This window comes from Malania oleifera, chromosome 10, assembly GCF_029873635.1.
Source record: "Malania oleifera isolate guangnan ecotype guangnan chromosome 10, ASM2987363v1, whole genome shotgun sequence".
NCBI classification, from domain to species: Eukaryota; Viridiplantae; Streptophyta; class Magnoliopsida; order Santalales; family Ximeniaceae; genus Malania; species Malania oleifera.
This window is the reverse complement of record NC_080426.1, coordinates 14,323,904-14,350,128: the sequence shown is the minus strand read 5'-3', so window position 1 is coordinate 14,350,128 and position 26,225 is coordinate 14,323,904. Positions and strand designations below refer to the sequence as shown.

Here is a 26,225-nt window from a genome sequence, read left to right as displayed (position 1 = left end):
TAGTAGGTCAGCTAGTGATAGATCTCGCCTACGATCCACACAACCCTGTCATGAGGGGTTAAATCATGACATATAGCTATCCATTCAGGGAAGTTTTTTAGTTATTATTACATATATACAGTTTTATAGAAACAGAGAATATACTTATGTACATTAAAAGTATTATGAGTAGAAACATAAAATACGGATATGGTAAGCAACATGGATATAGATGGTGGTTTATATTATTTGTACCATATTTACAGATTCATCTATACAATCATATAGAATCAGACTTTTATAGAATTGTAACTCATTTGCCACACACTAGCAATTGCATGTTTCTTTTTACTGAGCGTCATCTCATCCCGTCATATTAACATTTTTTTTTAGATGATCCAATTAGGCGAACAGATCAGGCTCGCAGGTAGAGGGACTACAACACTGCCCTGTCAGAAGAGTGAGTCTTTTGAGGTAGAAAATATTTTTGTATAACCCTATGCAGTTATATATGTGTAACTTGAGGATAATCTAACTCTCTGATATTGTAAGATTTTTGTGCATGGTCGCGGATATATGACTACAGCTTCTTGCTACTTAGGTGGATAATTAGACCTAAAATAGAAAGTATCAGAGCAGTGTAATTTTAGCTTATATGTGAATAACAATATATGTGAAAAAATAATAATAAAAATTTAAATTATAGCAGGTTGTTACACAATTGGTCTGCTTCTCAGCGGCTTTCACAACAGACTTGTAGTCAGAGAACTACTGGATGCCCAGAAAAATTGAGACCACGGCGAGAATGAGAGAATGAATCAACAAAAAATGCGTGTCATGCAAATCTCGTTGGATCAACTAGAGAGATTTGCTTGCCACGCGACGTATATGGATTTTTCCAAGAAAATTTCGTTGGATGGTATAGTGAGATTTGTTTAAATCTCGCTGGATCAACCAGTGAAATTACGTTAGCATCATTCCGAGAATAGTTTTTTGATATTATTTAATATATTATTTTAAAATAATAATAAAATAAAAAAAACTATTGTCAACCTCCTAGATAGTAAAATACGGTAATTGGAAAAAAAAAAAAAAAAAAAGAGTGATCTTCCCCCTTCTCTCTCACTCTCTCACACACACACACACATCATCATTCTGACTTGTCTTATCATGTCTTCTCTCACCAACTGCCAGCCTTTATGGCGTAGGGTTAGCTCTTCGCCTCCATACGAATTTGTTATAAAAAATAATATCACAAAAATAAATGACAATTCATATGATATCTCACCATTTATTAAACTTAATTGATTTTTTTATAGTCAATAAATTTTAAAAAATTATGAGATATTACATCATTTATGATTTGCTATTGCTATGTTTTACTTGTGATAAGTAAAGTTTTCCGTCCCCTTATAACTATTTATTGGATTTTATACATATATATATATATATATTATGTCACGAGAAGCAATCGTATTTGATTAGAAAATTCTTGATCAGTGATAATGGATATGAATGATCTCAAATTATTCTTATTTTTATGTATAAAATATGGATTAAAAAGTGAAAACTATAGTTTTGTATTGAATAGAAATAATATACTACTGTCACTCGTATATATGATGTGATATCCCTTGGAAGAAAGATTTAAAAAGGATTTGATGTTACTATCCATATCAATAAGGTGCACCTTTCTTTTCGGGAGCCTTTCCATAAAAACTTTACGGTTAAGTGTGCTTGACTTGAAATAATCTTGAGATGAGTGACCTTCTGGGAAGTTTTTTCAAGAAGTATATGAGTAAGAACAAAATACACTGAAAATGACTAGTGTTGGTTTGTGGGGCCAATCATTAGTCCGATAAGGTCGGCCCCCTATTGTCTGGTCCAGATGGAAGAAGAGAGATACAATACTCCTTAACAGACCCAAGTTGAGGCATTACAAATGGTATTAGAGCAATTACCCAGTTAGAAGTGTGATGAGATTCACATCGCCTGAGTTTGAAAATGTGGGTTCGCAACAAGAACGTTGCGTTCTGTAAGTGGGGGAGAATGTGATACCCCGTGGAAAAAAGGCTTAAAAAAGATTTGATGTTACTACCCATATCAACAAGGCGCACCTTATTTTTCAAGAGCCTTCCCATAAGAACTTCACGGTTATGCGTGTTTGACTTGAAGTAATCTTGGGATGGGTGACATTCTAGAAAGTTTTCTCAAGAAGTGTATGAGTGAGGACAAAACACACTGAAAATAATACTTATTGGTCTATGGGGCCAGTCATTAGCCTGATAAGGCCCGCCTCTTATTGTCTGGTCTAGGTGAAAGAGGAGAGACGTAGTACTCCCTGATAGAACCAGGTTGGGGCGTTACATATGGTCATTTCATTGATCTTAAATTTTAGAGTACTTATGAAATAAGATTCCAATTAATCTCTTAAAAGTAGTAAAATTTTTATCATGTTGTCTCTTTAAAATTATATTGAAATTTGTAATTTTTTGTTTACTTATTTAACATATTCTCTTTTTCCCTTTAAAAAAATATTTTTGACCCGGCCAATATATATTGCTGCCAAGAATTGAACTACTTCACATGCTCCATCCTTCAACTATGACCACCTAAGAAGAATCAAACAGTAATGGCTCAGAAGACCCGAGATGTACTCCGGGGGATCACTTTAATTTCTAAGTTAGTGAACGGGAGGTTCAGATTACAACAGTAAATGAATAGTGAGTTAAAATGAGGTGCTTACCCTCCTCGTTGGTTTCCCCTTTTTATAGTGGTGAGGGTATACTTTCCTTTAACTTGACATTTATGAATGGGTCTCCATTATGCTTAAGAGGGTTATGCAAGATAACTCTTATAACCGCGTTGGGGGTTATGGATAACCTAAAGACAGTTATGTAAGATATCAAATGCTATCCAATATTGCCCATATCGGCACACTTGTCAATTTTGGGTGTATCAATATATATAAATCTTGTACATTTTTTAATGCAGCAAAATAAATAAGTCTTTCGAAAAAATTTCCTTGGAAGCATGCATTATTACATTATGTTTGTTTTTAAAAAATTACATTAAGAAGATGAAAATGAAAGGATAATTATATAAGAATATATAATAATTTATAAAAAAAAATTAAAAAGGATTCTCAATTTTATTAATTACGTTCCATTTTGACACATAAAAAATCAATATAAATTGTAAAATACTTACTTTTGGGGTTTATGGTTTTGATATTTGGACATATTTTTTATTTTTATTTATTTCAAGGTTGTCTTTGATGTTAATAATGTGCTTTTATAAACTTCATTTATAATTTTTTTTAATTATAAAGTCCAATTAAATTAAAAAATCAAGTTTAACCTCTTATGGATAGACTCAAATCAACATTAAACACAAATTATCAACTAAATTGTTTACATTTTGATTGATTTGAAATTCGATTGCAATTTATAATTCATCTTAGCTTTTGAAGGAGTTTGGTTTCGACTTTGTAATAAAATTGACCTGAACTTACCCATACTCTCTTCTACTCTAAAGAATATTAAAGGAGTATGAGAAGGGTGTCTAAACAAATATTTACATTTAAAAATATTCTTAACAAATATTGCTCATACACGATACACGACGTGTCAATGTTATACAGTATTTAAGCCTTGTCCTTTTGAGGCATCTACAAGGTGAATTTTCTAAAATAATAATACCATTATTATTTTTTTTAATAAAAAAATAGATGAATAATTCATTGGGACAATTTGTATCTATTTCATGTCCAAATCTCCTTAGAGACATTTAGGGGTGACAAAATGGGTCGAAACTCGACGGGTGATCCGTGTTAAATCGAGTTTGAGTTTAATACAAGTTGACCCATTTATAAATGGATCAACCTGAACCCGCCTAATCCGTTTAATGGTCCGGTCACTCATTGGGTGATCATTTTAAAAATAAAAATGGAGTGTATTTTTTTTTTTTTAAATGTCATTTTAATGAAATGTTTAAAATTTTTAAAAATAAATAATTATATTTTTTTTTGGGTAACGCCGGGTATCCACAGCCGTCAACGCGCGTCCGTTTTACGGTCCGCACGCACCGACATGTGACTAATCCCACGCCCTGTAGCAGGAGCCTCACCCACCACAGAGAAGTAATTCAGGCGCCCGCTGCAAGAATCGAACTCGGGATGCCAGGATTAGGCTCACCTCGTGAAAGGAAATCCCGGAGTCCTCCCTTGCCAACTGAGCTCAGCCCTGGGTTTAGAGGGGTGGGTTTGGGTTTACATAATAGTCATCCGTTAAAAAACGGGTCAACCTGAACCCGAACCTAACCCGTTAACCCGTTTTGCCACCCCTAGATCAAAGCATGAGACCACCTTATTAAAAGTTTTGGGTTTGAATTGTAAAAGGGTAGGAAAATATATGAGATAAGAGATGGACTACCTCTAGTTGTGTAGCCCAAGCCTAGTAATTTAGGGGTGTGCAAAAATTACCGAAAATTCGAAAATCGGATCAAAACTGAACCGAAACCATAAACGGTTCAGTTTTTTGATTTTCAGTTTTGGTTGCAATTTTCAAAAATAAAAATGTTCGGTTTCGGTTTCAAAAATTCTCAATAAATTTTTAAGAACTTTATAAAAAATAAAGGTTATTTTTGTTAAAAGTGCCCAACAGATTTTATTTTGTTAAAATTATGAGTCCCTATAAAAAATTAAAATGCTCAATAAATTTTCAACAACTTCATAAAAAATAAAGGTTTTTTTTTTTTTTTTTTGTAAAAAAAAAATCGGTTTAAAACTGAAAAACCGCAACTGAACCGCCACATTTTTGGTTTTCAATTGAAGCATAATTTCAGTTCGGTTTCGATTTCGGTTTAGAAATCCCAAAACCGAAAATTTCGGTTCGGTTTTCGGTTTTGACCAAAACCAAACCGCACCGAACCATATATAGTTCTACCTAGTATAAGCTTCCAATAGACAAATATATGTATATATTTAATTACTAAGATTTATAGAAGTACACCAGATTGAATAGTACTAAATCAGTTATAATATTTATCCCGTCTCATATTTAGATTGCTATCTATAAATAACATATTAATTATTCAAAAGACCAGCATACACTTAATAAAAAGAGTAATATAACAAACAACAACAACAACAATAATAATAATAATAATAATAATAATAATAATAAATGACAATTCAATCCTTGTAGTGCTTAGTGATTGTAGCCCATGGGAGAGACCAACTAGGCTAAAAAGTTCATGTGAATGGACTAAGGGGTAAAAATAGTGTTGAATTTAATAAAAGTTAATAATAAGTATTATACAAGAAAAGTGTTCTAAGTTGGATGGAAAATAAATTCTGATAATATTTGGATGCTCATATTTATTTTAAGTACTATATTAAAATATGCTATCATTATTCTCAATTATCATGTAAATAATATCATTGCATTTCAACATATAATTCATACATATTATATTACATTATAAAACACTATCTAGCTATTAATTAATGTTAATCATGAGATTATTAAATAAATTAAAGTTTAATTTAAAATTTTCTAATTAATATTTGGTAATTACAATTTCTAACTGAAAATAATATATTATTAATTTATATTTACAATATTATTAGTTTTATCATCTTTTTAAATAATTAATTAAAAAGAAAACCATGCGGGGTTAGGTCAACAATATTTGGAATACAAAGAAAACCCATGATATCCAGTAGTGTTGTTCTACTTGGCCCGTCCATGGTGTCTTCCCTACTCGCACAGCAGCATATGCTGACCTTCAATCGTTCGTCCACGGAATCTACCGTTCCATGGTGAGCATAGAAGGCCATGGGGGTAGAGAAGAAACTTGAATTTTATCAATGACAAGAAATCATTTTAATTGCTTATCAAAATTCACCATAAGCAAACCATATCTAAGGCCTGGCTAAATATAAGCTATGAGTACTCAACCTAGCCTGCCAGCCTAATCTAGAAGGACTCGGGCTTCACCTAATGGATTGCATCCAGAGAAACCATCCAGGTATACCTCTCCAAAAGTTCTCCCTTTGAACTTCAGAGGACCAACTTGTTGCACATACATAAAAGTAACACAACACACACATGAAATTTAACACCAAAAATGCAGAAATGCAGAGACCATCTTGTATGAGTGATCCTTTTACTGCATATTTAATCTGCAAAATGAAATGGGGTACGAAAGGAGAGCACTCAAAAATTGAATGAGAATATGATGAAAGCAACGACAAATTCGATCACAATCCATCCAAATTCATTCCATTACTATGTATCAAACATGCAGTTAGTGTGAATGACCGCACTCTTTTCTTTTCTTTTTCTATACCAAAAGCAAAATAAAAAATGGAGGGATGTCAAATACGGGGAGATCATTTTTTATACTTCAAGTTCCAGCAAAGGAAGAGCTCACAAGTTTTATTTGACTTCACTAACTAATTTTCAGGTACTCTGAAGCAAAGGTGGCTAAAACTATCACACCACCTATTCATAGATTACAACAAAAAGATGGGGAAAATAAACAGAATTTTCGAACCCACTGCATACATATGTGGGAAAAAAAGAAAAATCTCACGATACTAGGATAATATACTGAAAAGGCGTCAATGGTATGGAAACGGAGATAATGTTACAGCTGCTTTGCACCTTTCAAATGTGAACGCCGGCCGGCTCCAACGCAGGAAACTCCATGGGTTCTTGCAGAGATGGATTAATGGGAAACAGTTGACATTGGGCATATTGTCCCATCAATTGGTCTACGAGCACCAAGGCCACAGCAGCTTCTACCATTGGTACCGCTACATTACCATTCATACCAGACATGAATGATTGGATATATGATTATTGAGAACATGAAAGATGACCAGAGATGTATGAAATAAGAACAAAGGCACAGGTAAACTGTGATACATAATTGAAGCAATTAACAATGATGGCAGTCATGGCACACAAAAACAGTTCTCATTGCCCAAGTCCCAGATTGCAATTTCATCATCCTCTATTGAGAGAGAGGAGAGGGGTAAAAATAAGGAGGAATAGGAAGAGGCTTTCTCTATAACAGGCATATAGGAAAAGGCTACAAACGTTCTTGAATGAGATAATATTAATCAAGTAGGAACAGGCTTATACTACATGGATAAGAATTAATTTATCATTGAGAAACAAACCTCGTGGAACAACACAAGGATCATGGCGGCCACGTGCAATTAGCTCTGTCTCTTTTTTATCTCGAGTCACGGTATGCTGTCTCCTCTGCACAAGCATCACAATGACAAAAGAAGCAAAGATACAAAAGATTATTGAACATAACACAGCTTTTGAAGTGTTTATGTAAACAAAAATGCTCAAAAAGCTAATTCAAACCTCTGTATTGCATACTGATCTAGGCAGCATTAGAAACTATTAGGGGACTACACACAAGAATGAGCCCAATAGCTTTATGCATCCTACATTTACCATTAAGATCACCTAAATACACAATACGCTGACTCTAGATATTTTAACAGCCATGTGAAAGTGGCACAATGAAGTGAGGGAATTTAATCCTCATGAATTGATAGCTTCATACAGCACAATACATGCACTATTGGAACACCAGACTACTAATTGACCACAACCTTATGAATAATTGCCCTAATTACTAAAACCAAACTGAATGATTATTAAGCATGCCGACTTGGACGTTTTGGAGAGAGAGAGAGAGAGAAAGAAATACTGGAAGAGTGATCTTACTCCAATTGTGGATGTTGGCTTGAAAGCTATTCTCATGTTTATAATTTCCCCATTGGATATTCCTCCCTGCTCATTAACAAAATTTTAAAAATGTCACAAACTCTCAACATATAACAAAAAATTGATACTTATATAAACCATACCTGTATTCCCCCAGAACGGTTTGTTCTTGTTCTAATTCGTCCATGTTCATCTGTGAAGAATTCATCATTATGTTCACTTCCAGTCATGAATGTACCTGCAGGGATTTGTTTTGACAAGCCATTAGAACAAATCCAACCAAAAAAGAAATATCCTACGCAAATATCATAGCATTTCAAGTACTCATTCTTCTCTCATTCATCTCTGTTTGAAGTTTTTTTTTTTTTTTTTTTTTTAAATATAGAAAATGTGTTTAAAGTGCCACATATTTTGCTACCTGCAAACCCGCTGCCAAATTCGAAGCCCTTAGTTGCAGGTAATGATAAGGCAGCTTTGGCCAGCTCAGCTTCAAGTTTATCAAAAACTGGTGAACCAAGCCCCTGCATTACAATAACAGGCTTTTAGTTAACCATAGAAGGTCTTAAAACAGAAGAGAGAAGATATTTAGTCCACATTTTTTAAGGTCACAAAAAGTGCCTTTTATTGTTTTCAACAAAAACATGGGCGCATACACATGCAAGAGAGTGAGAGAGAGAGAGAGATACACGAGGGACATTCCGCACAATGCACGTGACAACACCACCAACAGAATCCCCTCTCACTCGGACAGCATCAATGGCAGCGATCATCTTTTCTGCATATTTTGGATCTGGGCACCTCACAATATTACTCTCTATCTGGAAGAATTTTATATAAACAATAACTGTAATCAGGAATTTACTAGAATAATTTCATGATTAGGGAGGCAAATGTATAGATAATACTCAGAAAAAAGTAAAAAAAAAAAAAAGAATTTGTGTGGCAGGATGGAAGCACTAAGAGCTGTACATGTATTTCTTTTTTATAAGTGTCAGTGTAGTCATCCAAACTTTTAAAGGAATTCATAAGCATAATAATCAAGAGAACAGCAATTGAGTAATTATGCATAATACAAAAGAGTTTTTCAAAAATTAAATAATTTTTTAGTTCAGGACCCTGCCTAGAATGCAGATAATTTAGTCACAATGGACAAAAACAACCATAACAGAACTAGAAATTCATATAAATATAAATAAATATGCATGCGTGCATACATACAACACAGACAACACATACATACAGGACTCTCCATAGATCCACGTATACATAACAACCAACTTTTAGCATAAAATACGAAATTATTGACTTATTGTATCAACAAAGGATACCTGACAAAATAAGAAAAGAAACCAAGAAAAAAAAAAGCATTAGCATTGAGTTCCTCAAATAAAAGAAGTTCAATATAAAATAATAAATTCAGTGAGATTATGAATATTATTTATTATTCATCAAACATACTGGTAATTGGTTTAATTTCAGAAAACCAAAGCCTGAGACTCTTTAGGAAATAATACATATATAAGTATTGTATGCCAGTGGTATGAGTTGCTTATAAATTTACAGGTCATTTGAATATTTAACTATTTAAGTCAACGCAAAAGGCGACTCTGAGGGTATATTAATAACTGAGTAGGGGAGTTGAACCCCAATAGAGTCAAAGCCTCTCAGTGAGGGTGCATTTAGAAGAAGAATATGACATTGGTGAAAGGAACTATGAGTGTACTAAAAACCACATAATCAAAACTTCATTAAAAAGAACTTCTATACTATTTGAATGAGCAAACTTAAATCCAAGAACTACCTAGATACTTGGAGGAGGTGACGTGATGACTAGCAATGGTGGGCTGGTGCAGGAGGTCAACAATGATTGTGGATTAGAATCTGGGATCATGGAATGATCATATAAGCAGTCTCGAGATGTAGTGAAAATCACGCAAGCGACAATGGCAGCAGCAATGAGTTGGTAGACCCAGATATTAAGGGGTGCAGATGTAGAGGACAGTAAACTAAATCCTTGTAGGCGAGGAATTATAAAAGTTCACCTCCCTTAAGTAATTTCTAAATAAGGTTCAGGTTGCATTTGTGGAAGTAAGATTGCATACATCATGCCCTCCACAGCTATGGAGTGGGAGCCTTGTGCACTGCGTGGAACATAACCTTTCAAAGCATGGATATACATTTCCATTTCCAGCTATAACATTTTCAATGCAAACAAAATGACAAAATTGAAGGTTCTCAAATCCATTTTCTAAGTTGATTCTTTGCATCCAAATGCACTCTTAAGACTCTTCAACAGAAAAATGATTGAGAATTATGTGTGCATAAATTAGAGAGAGAGGGGTTGCATCTTGTACTTAAATTAATGAATAATTCTTCCCCAAATATGTCTATGGAGTATGGAATATTACTCTATCATAAGAGAAACTAGCAAAACAGTGTAGTTTTGGCTAATTTTCACTAGTAATGAACAAAAAACTGCTCATGGATTATCAATACTCATTTCACAATGAAGCCTCAGTGCATCCTAATATGATGCCTGAGTAATACAGATGGCTGCTCAACCATCAAACAATAAAAACCAAAACACTTTCAGCAATGCACACTTTTCAAACCAGAATTAAAACTTGGGCAACAAAACACTTAAGGGTGTGTGAATGAGGAAGTTAGAAGGATCCTGCGCACAGCAGGATCTTGCCATGAGAGGCAACAGCAATTTCAACAAATAGTAAGTCATTAGCCTTGGGTGATGCCAGTGGACTTGAAGCAGCTCAAGTATCTCCAGGCCACTATACACACAAAAGCATATGTGTTCAGTTTCTCCTACATTGTCAAGCTAACATGTCAAATTTGACACACATGCTTTATATTCTTATGCTATAAAGGGATTTCTCCCCTTTTTCAGGGTGGAGGGTTGAATCACAGACATAGCCTACTTAAAATAGCTGGCCTTCCATCAGCCCTCATCAATGTAGTGTTCTAGGCAACATACAATATCAAAACACAATAGCAGGAAGCTCTCTTGGATTTTAAATAGGAAATGGTTCCCTTCAATATGTGTGGGTGTGTGTGTGTGTGTGTGTGTGTATTGCATCCATTGGGGATCGGCTACACAATGGATGGTGACAAATCCCAATCCATAAACTTCACCACACCCTCACAAGATTTGAAACACGAGACCTCTGAAATTGTCCTTTTATTCTGCTTAAAAGGGTTGGCTAATGTATCTGCCTGGGGCCGGATTGTATGGATCATTCAACTCAGAATATCACATAATATCAAGGAAAGTCAGGTTCCCAGAATCCCCCGCACCTCAAGCCCCAAAAGAAGCAGGCTCTCACATTAATAGCATGATTATTTTTTATTCACATTATACTTCATGAAAGATCCCACCAAAGAAAAAACAATAAAACCAACATCAGTGTGCATACCTGATCAAGCATCAGAGTTTCATGATCAACCAAATTTTCTGGAAGTACAACCTTGTGGGCTTGTGAGACATAAGCAAGCACCTGAAATTTTTACAAACATGAACTCGCGAATAGAATAATAGAGAACTGCATATAACCAGCTGAAGATGAGCACAAACAGCACAAATCTACATAATTTTATTTCTGCATATGCACTGCCCTAAGGAGAATGGCTATGAAGGGTACACCAGGCTAGGAGGTTTCAAAACCTATTTCTGTCAAACAAACTAATATTGCAAAAAGATACCAGGAACTCTTGGATCTAATTACACCAATATCATAGTGTGTAAATGAGAGGACCAAGCTCCAACCTCACAATATCAAATTCAAGTTTCCCATAGTCCACTGCATTCTGAACAGAATAAACATTAAAACATTCAGCACAAAATTCATTTATACTAAACCAACTAATCTTGATGCTTCATTATGCAACTACCAGTTAAGAGAATTCATTAGTATTTTATACATATACACAAGATGGACAAGAAAATCTATGCAAAGAAACAAAAACATGCGTGGAAAATCCCTTAAAATATAAATGGGGGCAAGGGGGAGGGGCAACACATCAACTTACAAACACACCTCAGTTCCAGAAAATTTCTTCAAGATTTTCTTAGCAACTGCTCCAGCTGCAACTCTTCCAATGGTTTCCCTTGCTGACGATCTACCACCACCCTAGAGTTTTAATGATATCGGTAGATAATAAAAATTTTGAAAATGAAAGATAAATCCCAATCTTCTAGATTTTGAATAGCCTTATTAAAATGCAATCTTATTTTTTGTTACCTGCACTGATCTCACACCATACTTGAAGTCATAAGTTGCATCTGCATGAGAAGGCCTATAAGCTATTGACATTTCACTATAATCCTGAAAATATGGACAATACAATCATTAAAATCTCTAAGCAATAAATGGTAACAAGGCATTGAGTGATAAATTCACATGTTTTTTATTTTGTTTTTGTCAGCAACCACTTTACCTAAAAGCTCAAGTTGTTAGGTTGTGAGCAAACAATGCATATCAAGTTTTTAACAGTTTTCCAAAACATCTAATGGAAAATATTCATCCCCCAAATGAAGCCATCAATAACAATAGAAGACTAGAATATCATGACAAACAAATAGCACTCATTGCAATGCTCTCTATGAATTTGAAAAAGGAAATGGTGGAAATTATTTTAATGAGGATGTGAATGCCCCATTCTGTTTCTGCTTGTCCAGATGACAGTCAATATTAGCAGATAGCTCATTAACCACTTAACACATACCCAAACGTATGATCAGTACATAGTGATAAGTGCACGTTGCCATGAATTCATGAAATGTACAGCTAAAAACCGATCTATTAATCCCTCCAAAATAGCTACCTCTCTCATTTATATTTCCCGTGTCAAACGTCCTATAGTATACAAACTCATCTGCACAGGATACTCACATTTCCTCTTTGATCGGTATTGGGTACAAATACCATTATGGGTGATCCAGTAGTCACTCCTGCAGTTAATATATAATGCATCAGCCAATTCAACAAGGACTAAAAGCAGCAATATTTTGGCTCAAAGAACATGAAACTAAACAGAAATGTCAAGAATAATCAACCTTCAGAAACTCCTGAATATATTTGACATGTATCAGTCTCTTTTCTTGGGGTAGTTATTCGACTCTGACCTGGCCTCCTGTATACCAATAACTTTATCTGTAAATCCTCAAGGACATATCACCAAAACAAAGAACTTTATTTATGCATAAACATTGCATATGTCAAACCAGGTAAAAAATAACACTTATGCCTGCACACATAAAGAGTGTGATCCCAAACTCAACTACTTGTTTCAACCAAAACCCAATTGACAGTTCCAGTTCCATACTTGTAATGTACGTTTCACACCAAAAACTAAAATGAAACAAATTTCTTAATTTTTGTGAGCTTAAATGAATATGTCACAAATGAGTTACAAATATCAAAATACCTTCGGTCAAGATCCAACTGCATATCAGCTTCAGAGAGGGGAAGTCGAGGAGGACATCCATCAATCACACAACCAACACCTCCTCCATGTGATTCTCCATAAGTAGTAACACGGAAGTAGGTTCCAAATGTACTCCCAGCTGCCTGTATTTCTATTATTGAGATTGTAGGATGTCAGACACCAGTGTGACTTAGATTTGTAATCAAAAGCAGAGAAAAATGTCAGAAGTTTTTAATCTTCCAGTCATGGTATAAGAAAGGATTTTGAAGAACTTTCAGCTGCATTTGGTCCTATTAACTTGAAATTCAAATTTGGGGAATTAAAAAAAAAATCCCCACAGTGAAATTATTTGCGGATTTGAGTTTTATAGAATCTTAATTCAATTCTAAATCCACCAGCATACAGAGAAATCAAACAGTGCGCTAGAAATTTGGACCTGCAATTTATTGAAGGAGCTGAACCGTACTCAAATTCTATTAATCTAGAGTTTATTGCCCATGGTTAAAGTTAAAACTGTTTTGGCACATAATGATTCTTTGGCTATTATGTGAAAAAAAAAAATTATACTATGTTTGGGAAGATGTAGTTCAAGCCTCAGCTCTGGACGTGTGAGTTTGGGCAAAAATGCAATAAAAAATTATATTGAATTTTAATGAATGTCACACAAATTGAAACCCAAGACTTAACCTCCATGTTCCTAAAATAATGATATAGAAAGAGCACAAATTTTCAATAAAAAACTGAAATTCAGTTTCCAACTGATGTTGAGCATTTATCAGGCAAAAAAGTTACAACTTGTAACTTGCATGTAGGTTAATCAAAGATACAATGTACACTGCATTAAAATTCCTTCTATCTGTCCCTAGGATCTCTACAGGGAAATGGAGCATCATGGCGGTGCACTGGTGAATAAAAAAGAATCACCATAAATACAAGGATTGATAAATAACACATTTTAAATACAAACAAATTAAAAATTGAAGAATAACATCAGTTTTGCATCTCAAATTTGTGCATGGAGCCCGCTATTTCCATGTAGTCCACGAGGCACGTATCTCAAACGTAATACTACCCCCAAGGAATCAAGCATGTGTCATATTAGTAACCCAAATTAAAGAATTAGAATTAACATGATTATTGAAGGGCATATCTCAAAGCATCAGCCTCACATAGTCTCTGGCCATCATAAACTAATAATGCAACTAAACCCAAACTTCCAAATCCAAAATCAAATCCAGAGACAACGAGACATACACACACAATTTGAATATATCTCAACAATCATAAACCTCAATCTTTGGGTCCAAACTCTGATCAGTATGTTCAAAACCTAAAGAACATCCAAATTATGCAAAGAAATGATAATTAAAATGTCGAATCTTAGAATTTACATCATTCGAGCCTCGTACGGCGTATCAGTACAGCTCAGATTCATCCATTCAGAACACAAATCGCTGATTAGAAAATAATAATAATAATAATAATAATAATAATAATAATTTTTAAGTAAACAAACGGGGATTGAATGGGTAAGGAAGACTTACGGAGATTTCTGGAAAGAGGACGGCGGATGGAGAGTTGAAGCGCTGGAGAAGAAAGCTTCTTAAGATCTGGGGGCAGAGAACCCAGACCAGAGGCTCCGTTAGACCTCGAAGACGTGAGAAAGGGCTTGGCGGACAGAGAAGACGCCATCTCCGACGACTAAGCACCGAAATTTTGGAGAAGAAGAGGAAGAGAAATGCAGAATTTGTATTGTATTTACGAAGAATTTGGGAAAGGGGGTTGGTGGGTTGGGTAGTTCCGGTGACTGTCTCTCTGCGTTTGGTCTTTTGAAATCTACTGTGCCTCCTCCCTCGCACCCCCAACAACCACCTGCACGTTTATTTATTTATTTATTTATTATTATTATTATTATTATTATTACCAATCTTCCCTTCTTTACATGTGTTACCTTAGTTGACTCCATTTTAAGGTTTTCTTTTTTATAATCAAAATATTATATTTTTATTAGAAAATTACTTAATTCACAATAATTTTACATGCATTTACCGGTGAAAAATCAAATTTGCTAAGCTCGATTTCAGTGATGATATTTATTTTTATTAGTGTCGTATTATTTAAAAATAATTAGTAAATGTTTGCAAGTTTAATTTTTTTACATATGCATACTACCTAAAGTTTCAATCACTATTTTATTTTATCAAATTTAAGAAATTTACATTTTAAAATTTTGTATATTTTGTCTTGTAGAAATTTACACTTAATATTATTTATTGTCTATCCTATTATAATGTATAAATCATAACTAATCTATTATACTAGTTGATAGAATATATTCCTAAAAATACATTAGAGTTGATTACTCTTAATAATGACTCTTCGTTCCATGATTTTAAATCGCGGTAACGGGTAGCGTAACATAACGGTAACGAGTGTAATGGGAAGCTAGAGTAGCAAATATTACATAATGGCAGTCGTGAATTTTTTTGAATCCTTTAATTCTACTAACTAAGTTATTTGGTAAGGGCAACAAGTTTACATTTGTTTTAAATCACAATTAATAGAAAAATTATGTGTGTGTGCCTATTTATACTTCTCATTGTTCTTATCTATAATAAATTCTTATGTGTGCTAAATTAATTAATAAAACAAAATATATAATACGCACCATTAATCTATTAGATACATAAGATATATGGATAATACAAATATAAAATAACTAGAAAAGAAAGAAGGTTGAAGTTGAAAAATATAGAAAATAAATATCACATTACTAATATTATCAAAATAAAATATTTTCCTAACAAGTTAGTATTTTCAAATTGTTAATTAATGTATCTCTTGTGAGTATTTAAAAAAATAGTAAATTTTGTATCATTGTCATCCGCATTATAATCTTTTCGCCCTCTCGCCACATGGTATATACTGAGAATAATTTTTTAAAGAGTCAAAAAGTGAGAAGAAAAGGTAAAAAATAAAATATATTTTTTGGCGTAACAGTCTTGTAGCGGTTACGTAACGGTAGTAGCTGCCTTTACATAACGGATAATTTGTTTTTAATGTAATATTGATTTATTATTTCTTAACTAAAAAAATAATTATGTATTTTATAATGAATGTGGCAATTATTGTTTTTATTCTATAATTTATTTAATAAATATAATTGTTAATTTTTTTTTTTGAGTTTTATTTAAGTTGATATCGGATTTTTTTCTTTGAAATTTACCTAGCAACAATCATTACTTTACAACACACATATATTTATGTATAAATGAGTTATTAGTTGCGAAAGAGATAGAGATATCAATAAACAGGTCTAAAACGATCAATTAACAGATATATAAAGAGATAAGTTAATATTTTTGAGTAATTTCTTTGCTCTAGTTGAAGTTAGGTTCAATTCATAGTTGATTTAGTATACAATTTACTCAAAATTATGAATTACTGAGTACCAACTGCATTGAAATGGGAAAAATTTTAATTTTAGAAAAATCGATCACTGTGCTTTAATACACAAATACGATTACAACAAATTATAACAAGAAGTTAGTAGTAATATATTTTTCTTACATGTGTGGATTTCCCATCTAATCTTGAGATCCTGATTTGTTGTGGTTAGATCTTTATACTTTGGTTAGATCATATACATACTATTAGTCTATTATTGGTTTCAATCACTCTAATATGCTTTAATTTCTTTTTCTTTTTTTTTTATCTTTTTAGTTTCCTTTTTTCGACCTTGTAGGCTCTGTTCGGATCAAACATTTTATGTGGAAAAATGAAAGGAAAGGAAAAATAAAGAGAAAATTCATTTTTCATTTTCTTTCTGTATTAAATACTATCAAAAATAAAAATTTGTTTCTATGACTAAAAATTAGAAAAAAAAAAGTTAAATATTAATGATCTCTAAGATCAAATTTTTATTTATAGATTTAGTACATTTTTTATTTTCTTTTCCATGTTTTTTGATAAGAAAATAAGGATTCTGTAATATTTTTTTTCTTTTTATAATATTTTCTGAATTGAGATAGTTTTTTTGCTGCAGTAAAACTTGTTTCTGGATGGAAATTCATATGGCTCATCATAGTGTTGTAGGCCTATTCCTTGATCAGCACTCACTACAAATTCTACAATATTCAAACACTACTGGCATGATAGTCAGATTGCAAACCGAGGCTCAGACTTTAACAAGCTCATAATACAAAGGCAATAGATTCACTCACGGCTTATACGTTAGGTTGTGTGGAAGCTATTAGAAATTTCACGGATGTTTTAATATCGGCTAAGGCATTGTTTGTTGAGACAAAGAAATGTTGATTTTGTTGCCATTGTTATTTCCATTTACAAATTTTAATTTAATATGAAAAAGTCTTACAAATTATCATCTCTTTCTACATGCTACAGGTAGTATTTGAGAGTATGAATTTCGGTCCTAAAATTTGAATTTGAATTGATTTGAATAAATTTTAACACAATTTTATATTATATTTTATCCAAATCTAATTTAATTTTAAATTCAAGATTTCTCGAGACAAAAACTTTCTAATTTCTACGTACAAAAAGTCATGGTTTTGTTGTTATATTGCCTGCACAATGTTTCACTCTTCCCATTAAGTTGTGTTGATAAAAGGTTTTTGAGCAGGATTTGAATTTTTCTAAATGGTTATTCAAGAAAAAGCTCAATTAATCATGATTGTGCTTCTCGTAATATTAATGTTTTCTTATCTTGTTACTTGGAAGATAAATTGGAGTTCACAAATAATTATTTATATGCTCAAAAAAAAATAATTGCAAATGAATGTTGAAATTGAAGTAATAGTTACTTTTTACTTATATTGTGTTTAGGAGCATAAATTTTGGATTTTAAATTTGGATTTAGGTATATTTGAACAAATGTCAATTATAATTGTGTATTATATAGTGTTGACGTGCAGCGATTTTAATCTTCCGATCAACAAAATAAATCACACAAAGAACATTCACAGAAAAATAGAGACGAGAGATTTTACGTGGTTCGGTAAGGTTGCCTACGTCCACGAAGCATGCACCTGGAGAAAAATCCACTATTAAACAATGATAGTACAAGATGATTAGTCTCTCTCCGATCCCAAATCCCTTGCGCACCCCTTCACCTTCAACCCGTTAAAGAAAAGTTCTTTCTAGAGAGAACCTCTCTCTAGCTCTCCTTGCACAAAATGACAAGTAATCCCAATATTTTTCCATGACTTACAAACAAACATATATATGATACCACACATCCATTGAATTGAGAAACAATCCAACAACTGTGATAAAAATCACAATAAATAAATAAAAATAAACATATTTTTTAACATATAGGCTATCCAAACATAGAGTAAAAGAATTTTGTGAGTTTACTTTGAAATCCATTATATATAGCTTTATCTCTAATGGTTGTTCTAATCAATGATTTGATTTTGATTACTAGTGAAGTGGGGGTTAGAATGGTATGATAATTATGGTCTTATTTGTGAATTTTATAATTGACCCAGATATAATAAAAAGTGATTCCCACCAAAGTTGACTTGTTTTTTAAATGATAGATATATGTATGCATAAATGATTTGATATTACTTTTAAATTGATTTGATTAAGAATATTTTAATAAAATATTTGGGGGAGATCTAGCAAAGTAGTTTCTTTTTAATTGGTATGTAAATGTAATTTTTATTGTGAACCTAACATTTTCAACCAATCATTTATACTATTTGTAGCTAACAAATCGTAATATGTCATTATATTCCATCACAAAAGATAAAATTTTATGTATTTTTCCCAATTATACAATGATATGAATTTTATGAGCCACACAAATTTATTATCTTTAATTGCTGAGGTTATTCAATGTGATTTTTGGTACTCCTATTTGCTATTTATACATGAAATATTTGGAGCATTTTAACTATAAATGCACATAAATATTAATTATATGTGGTGCATTTGTATGGGTTAAATGTATTTGTGGACTAACCAATTAGTTGAATAGTCAATTGAACTATTACTGGAGAGAGACCACAAAAATGTCGGGTAAGTACCAATGCAATTAAAATTATGAAAATTTAACCATTGAGAAATAGCTGTTGAAGTATGAGGCCTTTGATAAAGGGACCAGTTGGGTATCTAGAAGAAAAAATATCAAAAGAAATCGAACTAAGCCAATTGAATAAGCACCAGTAAGCTATGAGAATAGAGATTTTAAGATACAGGTTCAAAGGAAATATAAGTTGCTTGAGCGACTAGTAAGAGCACTTTTTCTATAGTACTCTCTACAACGTATAACTGAACAAAACTCTTAATAAATCGCTAGCTTAAATTAGGTGACATATTTAACTAAAGAGTATACTTGATGGAATATACTTATATGGGTATGAAGGTCGAATTGTCTTATATGAGACCACTACAAAGTTTCTAAAGCATATCCAAGGAGGATGCACAATCAAGAAAATGTGTCAATTTGAGAAAACATGAACCTAATTTTGTAGTTGAGTGTGTGTTGATGGATCAGCCTCTTAAAATTTTGTTAACTTACATAACAAATTTTATAAATCTCAAACTAAAATAAATTTTGAATAGTTTAAGAGCATTAAATTAAAGGGTACAAGGATAAGTGATCACTATATTTAATTTTCAACCCACAACAGTTATGGGAAATAACATGTGGGCCTTGTTTGCATAAAAATCCCACGATAGGTAGGAGCCCTAAACAAAGTCATAACTAGGCTCTCTACAACAACAACAACAAAACCAAGTCTTAGTCCCACTAAATGGGATCGGTTATATAAATCCTTTTTCCGTCAATTTATGCGATCATAGACCATTTCTTTTGATAGATTCAGAGATATTAAATTCTTACTCACTATCTCCTCCCAAGTTATTTTAGGTGTACCTCTACCCCTTCTACTGCCCCCCACAGTAATTAAGTAACTCTTCCTCATAGGTGCACTATAAGACCTACGTTGCAAGTGTCCATACCATCTAAATCGTCTCTCTCTTATCTTATCTTCTATAAGAGTTACACTTAACTTACCACGAATATGTTCATTCCTTAATTTACCTTTCAATGTTATACCACTCATCCATCAAAACATTCTCATCTCGACAGCTTTTACTTTTTGGATATTATGTTTCTTTGTCGCCCAACATTCTAATTCATAAAGCATAGCTAGTCTTATAGCTGTCCAATAAAACTTCTCTTTCAATTTTAAGGGTATTCTACGATCACATAGCACACTTGAAGCACTTCTCCATTTTAACCAACCCGCTTTAATGCATTACATCATCTTCAATTTCTCTTTCAACTTGCATAATAGATCCAAGATATCGAAATCCACAAGTGCTATTTTAAGGATTCATATTATAGTGATTTAACAAATTTTACGCTGGCTGTCAGCTACCTAACGCAACCCTCCTCCTTAACCCGGGCTTGAGACCGGCTATGTGTGAAAAAATTAGGACATTTAAGTGCATCATAGGCGGAAATCATAACTGGACTCTTTCAACTAAAAAAAAAATTAAATTAAATTATTTAATGCTAAATGAAGTTCCAAAATAATCCTAAAAGTTCAAATCATGCTCTTCCAAGAACCCAGGCCTTGAGCCCATAGGCTTTTACATCCTGGCTCCAAACGAGGGTTCGAATCCTCCGAGCTTTCCATATACACCAAGAAGCAACTGCAAAGAAAATATTAGAAAAGAAAATAGAGGACCCGCCCGATCAATTTGTTTATTTAACATATTTAGGTAATTCTGTTCAAATACATTAAATAATTATTCATCTTCTCCAAAATTTAGGTTAGATTATATGTAGGGGTCTATTAGTGCGAAATGCAATGATTGAAGAAAAAAAGAAATAGCAGCCAATTGTACACACTTCACAGGGATAAAAATGTCCTCTCCTGTGAGCTCATTATTAATGGCAGAAAATTGCAGCCAACAGGGAAGATTGTTATAATTGAAACCAGGGGAGGTCTCTAAAGAATAACCAAACGTCTGGAGAAATGAGTACAATTTACCCATAAATGAATAAATCATGAATCAAGTAACAAAATGTGAAGAACTAGTTCTAGTGCCTATTTTGATTTCTTTCATTATGATTTCAGAAGATCAAGAAAAAATGGAGAAAATACATTGAAGCACATTACACAGCACACAAATAATGTCTAATGCAACTATTTTAATGACTTAATCCTTCTGATATTCCGTCACAGCCATTACTGGGGCACGTGTTTTCAAAACCATTTCTTCATACTCATCTTCAGGATTGGAAAGAGCAACTACAGCGCCTCCTGCTCCAATGGAAGCTTCACCCTCATGGATTACAACCGTTCTGATCACAATGTTAAGATCAAATGTCTGACTATATGAGAAAAACCCAATGCAGCCAGAATAAATGCCTCTGGAGCAACTTTCAAGAGAATCAAGAAGTTCCATTGATCTCAACTTGGGTGCACCTGTCATCGAACCGCCGGGGAATGCTGCCCTCACGCAGTCCACTGGGCTTACATCTGATCGCTTTTTTCCCCGGATTGTACTCACCATGGTATGAACAGTTGCATATGATTCCACATCCATAAGATGGGGAACATGAACAGAGCCAGGCTCACAAACACGGCCCAGATCATTCCTCAGAAGATCAACAATCATTAGATTTTCAGCTTGGTCCTTTTCACTAGAGAGAGAGAGAGAGAGAGAGAGAGAGAAGAGAGCATATTAGGTGATCAGAACAAACATAATGCCTACATCAACAGCTTCATTGAAACAACTAGCAAGAAGAAAAAGTAGCATTTTTTGGAAAGGTCTAGTTTGAGAAATATCAATCCATGGCATCAATAGAACTATGCAGGCACTCACTAAGATTAGTATCTAAACAGTGGTTTTAAGTACATGTTTCGTTAATGGGGGATTGCAATGTCAAGAGTTCTAAGTTGCAAGGACTTGCTGTAATTTGTTATTAGTTGAACAGGAAAGGCTGGGCACACAATAAACAAGAGAAATTTTGTTCAAGGGACTCTGCTGTAACTATTTCATTGCCAGAACCTACTGAAAGAGGATGATGGGTGTAAGGGAATTTTTCAATTAGAAAAAAGAAATTGTATTCATGACATATGCATGTCTGGAGTTGTTTGAGAAGCGTTTCTGTTTACATTCCTAGGAGGGGGGAAAAACTGTGTTGCGCTGTAAGATGAGTTTACTAAGATGCAATTCATCCTGTCTACAACAATAACCAAGGCTCAAGTCCAAGTAGGTGGGTTGCTTAAATGAATCTTCTTCCATAAGTCAGCATGATCTACAATAATATACTCAAAAAGTTAATAGCATTTAGATATATTTTCTTGGTATTCCTTCCCAATTTATTCTAGATCTACCTCTTCCCATCCTACAAAATCTACCACAACTAGATCCTCATCCTCTCCCCGCGCCCCCCCCACACCCCCCCCCCCCCCCGCCCCCCCACATGGCCGCACTATTTGGTATTCATTGCAAGTACCCAGCAGGGAAGCACCTTTTTTGGAGCAAGATTTTTGGTGTGTTGATGTAGGACGAGAAGCGGCTATTTGGATGGATCATTTCAACCCAATAAGGAGACCTATGTCAAAGAATAGGGTGAATGCTTTATTGGGTCCAAAACCCAAATGTGTTTAGTTATTTAGTTGATTAAATATATATGTGTAGTTGCATGTATTAGGATTGTTTATACCGGGGGGTTGTCTGTAGTAATTGTGTATTCTAGGGGTATGTTTGTAATGTAATGTAGTTTTAGAGGTATGTGTGTAATTTCATATGTTTAGAGGCTTTCCTATAAATAGTATGTGCAATCCATGTTGTAGGAGTTGTTGATGAATTTGAATTGAAGTTGAACGTGAGTTTCCCCCTTGTATTTCCTCTATCCTCCCTTCCCTTCTTCTCTTCTAATTTCTCCATGGCTGCAGAACCTTGATGCTGCCCCTGCATCATTTGGTATCAAAACCCAACCACGATCTCTTTCTTTCCATTTCAATTCCCCCATCTTTTCTTTTCAATCTTCTTCTCGACCCCACCCCCTTATTCTCTTCTTCCTTTCCCCTACTGTTCTGCAACTTCTATCTCCCTCGGCTGCAACTTCTTCTTTCCTTCACTTCCTCTGTCCTGTAAGGCAGGTTCAAGGTTCTGCAGCCATGGAGAAACTAGAAGAGAAGAAGGGGAAGGGAGGAGAGAGGAGATCCACGGGGGAAACTCACGTTCAACTTCAATTCAAATTCATCAACAACTGCCTACAACATGGCTTTCACACACTATTTATAAGAAAGCCTCTAAACATATGAAATTACACACATACCCCTGAAACTAAATTACATTACAAACATACCCCTAGAATACACAATTACTACAAACAACCCTTTGTTTAGAAAAGGGTTGAAGCCAGCCATTATTTATGTCGGGGGCTTTTTTGTAGTAATTGTGTATTCTAGGGGTATGTTTGTAATGTAATGTAGTCTTAGGGGCATGTGTGTAATTTCTTATGTTCAAAGACTTTCTTATAATAGTGTGTGAAAGCCACATTGTAGGAGTTGATAAATTTGAATTGATGTTGAATGTGAGTTACCCCCTGGTATCTTCTCTCTCCTCCCTTCCCCTTCTCTTCTAATTTCTTCATGGCTGCAGAATCTTGATGCTGCCCCTGCATCGTGTGTATTAAGAATTTTGGCTTTATGATAAGAGTATTTTTTAATTAAAAAAATGGCACTCATGAGATGCATGTCTGAAGCTGTTTGAAAAGCATTTATATCTACAGTCTTAGAAAGAGGAGGAAGGTTGTAAGATGGGTTTTAACAACCAAGTCTCCAGTCCACAGGGTGGGGCTACTTATATGAATCTTTTTCAATCATTATGCTTGATCCACAATAATACCCTCAAAAAAATGAAATCTTGTGGTATCTTTTCTTGCTGCCTTATTCCAACTAATTCAAATTCTACCTATCTCCATCTATATCTACCACCAATTATATCCTCTTTTCTCAGAGCACTATTTAGCCTACATTGCAAGTACCCAAGCACCTTTTTTGAAGCACGCTTGTTGGTGTGTTTAGAGGGAATTCAGCATGCCCTCCTTCTTTGGGACTTCTTTGGGAGATTTTCTATACAGAGGTTTAGGCTCCAGATCTAAGGATTTAGTTTAAGAGGAGTGGAAAGAAAATAAGAAGGAAAACAATTTTCCATTTCATTCTCTCTATATCAAATAAAAATAATTACGAAAAAGTGTTCAAATATGAAGATGGTGCTACTTTTACTCTTGTGTGGGGTGTATTTGGTTGGAAGATAATTCTTAAATCTTTAAGGGAAGGATGCTGGCTCCAAATTTGGTGGGGATAAGGTTTCTTTTTTTGGCTTCCTAATGGTGCTTAGCCCTTGTTTTGTTTCAGGGTGTGACTTGTGTACAGTAAGATTGGAGGGCCTTGTTATCTTATTTGTATTTTTATATATTTCTTTATTTTCTTGTTATTTTTTTTAGGACTGCTCATTCCCTGATATTTGTACAAGCTCCATTCTTCTACTCTTCTTTTATGGTTTTTTATCTAACAAAAAATCTCCTACATTGTTGTGCCGAATGGAGGATTGCCCATGGATAGTTTTGGGCATGCTTATATTATTCCTAGAATTTGAAATTAGGACTTTTGTTTTAACTTGTATATTAGGCTATACATTAGTTCTGCTATCTTTTTGTAATTTTTGGTCACATAATTTTTAGATTTCTTGTTTTGCTTATATCTCTCCCATCTCATTTCTCCCTATCTCATGTCTACTTTTTTCTTGTTCTCTTCTTCCTCCTCCCTTCCCTTCTCTCTCCGGTCTCTCTTCTTCTTCCAAGTACAAATTTATACTGCCCATCTATCTTAGCATTCCCATTTCAACTGTCCCATCCTTTGATACATATACATAAGTGGACCTATTGCTGTCCCATAAATTTTTCGTTCTAATTTTTCAGGAGTAAGCACACTTACATGACTTCTCCATTTCACCCAACTTACTTTAATCCATGTAAACATCTTCCATTTCTCCTCCTGCTTGTATTATAGAGCATACAAGGTTGCTAATAGTCCTAAGAATTTCTCAACCATCAATTACCATTTCTGCAGTATTCCTTTTAAGAATTACTAAAAATCTATGTGTTCTTAATTCTACTTCTCTTGAAACTTCTAAATTCTTAAGCATCTCCAAATAATTATTAGATTTACTCAGCCTCCAGCATCATCTATCAAGACAATAACATTTGCAAATAATATACCTAAATATCATAAATGGAACCTAAATTTAGGATTGTGCAGTAAGATCATCCATGACAAAAGCAAAGAGTAAGGACAAACTAAAGATGTTGCGGTATCAATTCGTGTAACTCTCGCACGCTGTGGGAGTCTTCGACTACATCACTGCTCTAATGCTTATTCATCCTGCGTAATTTACAACAAGTCACCCATTATTGCAAATACTTGCACCTTCCAATAGTAACTGTTAAACTAGCGATTGCAAATACTTGCACCATACCCTGCTATAAGTTGCGAATGCATCATGCACTACTAATAGTTGCACCAGGCACCGTTACAGGGGAGAATTGAAAGAGACTAGGTGGCAAGGAATTTTTCACTTACTAAATCTTTGTAAAAGAGTCCAATCAGAAGCAACATTTTGGCAACACACACACATTCAGCGGATTCCTTCTTTACTACAGCCCAAGTAAATTGATGAGTTTGACTAATTCATTGTTATGAGAGAAAAATTAAGGTGTTGCTCAGTGTTTGGAAAACCATCGAACTTCCTCCGAAACTGAAAGGATAAATGCAAAAAATCAGGGTAAAAAAAAGGTAATTCATCACTTTTTATAATTAGCAACACACTCTCATTTGACAATATACTGTGAGAAGGGAAAAATGACATCAAAATAAGATTGGCAGTTTACCTCATTCCTGAATAAACTAATTATCCCAATAAATTAAGCCCGCTCAAACAAATGGCATTTAGAGAATGATACTGTTTTAGGCTCAGAATTGTTTCAGG

At 33.9% G+C, this 26,225-nt stretch overlaps 2 protein-coding genes across 7 annotated transcripts in view; both read right to left on the bottom strand.

Moving 5' to 3' along the window:
• Nucleotides 1–6,359: 6,359 nt before the first annotated feature.
• On the bottom strand, nt 6,360–15,051 carry LOC131165638 (chorismate synthase, chloroplastic). The gene is made up of 13 exons (XM_058123588.1): nt 14,720–15,051; nt 13,176–13,326; nt 12,805–12,881; nt 12,641–12,699; nt 11,990–12,073; nt 11,786–11,878; nt 11,165–11,245; nt 8,423–8,554; nt 8,155–8,257; nt 7,880–7,974; nt 7,737–7,802; nt 7,172–7,256; nt 6,360–6,802 (listed from the first exon to the last, which is right to left on the bottom strand). Exons 1-13 carry the CDS (start codon nt 14,865–14,867, stop codon nt 6,654–6,656), a joined length of 1,323 nt encoding a protein of 440 aa, XP_057979571.1. The 5' UTR covers nt 14,868–15,051; the 3' UTR covers nt 6,360–6,653.
• Nucleotides 15,052–21,049: 5,998 nt separating this feature from the next.
• Nucleotides 21,050–26,225, bottom strand: part of LOC131165636 (aminodeoxychorismate synthase, chloroplastic) — a 46,411-nt gene continuing 41,235 nt past the window's right edge. For 2 of the 6 annotated variants that reach the window (XR_009139623.1, XR_009139621.1), the window contains exons 14-16: nt 25,820–25,994; nt 25,538–25,621; nt 21,797–21,864 (exon numbers count right to left, since the gene is read on the bottom strand). Coding sequence is in view for 2 of the 6 variants with exons in the window: in XM_058123585.1 (XP_057979568.1) it covers nt 21,378–21,864 (487 nt within the window). In the remaining 4 variants the exon portion in view is untranslated. Of the gene's footprint in view, nt 21,865–25,537; nt 25,622–25,819; nt 25,995–26,225 lie in introns of all 6 variants that reach the window. The other 4 variants (XM_058123585.1, XM_058123586.1, XR_009139622.1 and 1 more) reach the window with 3 other exon arrangements.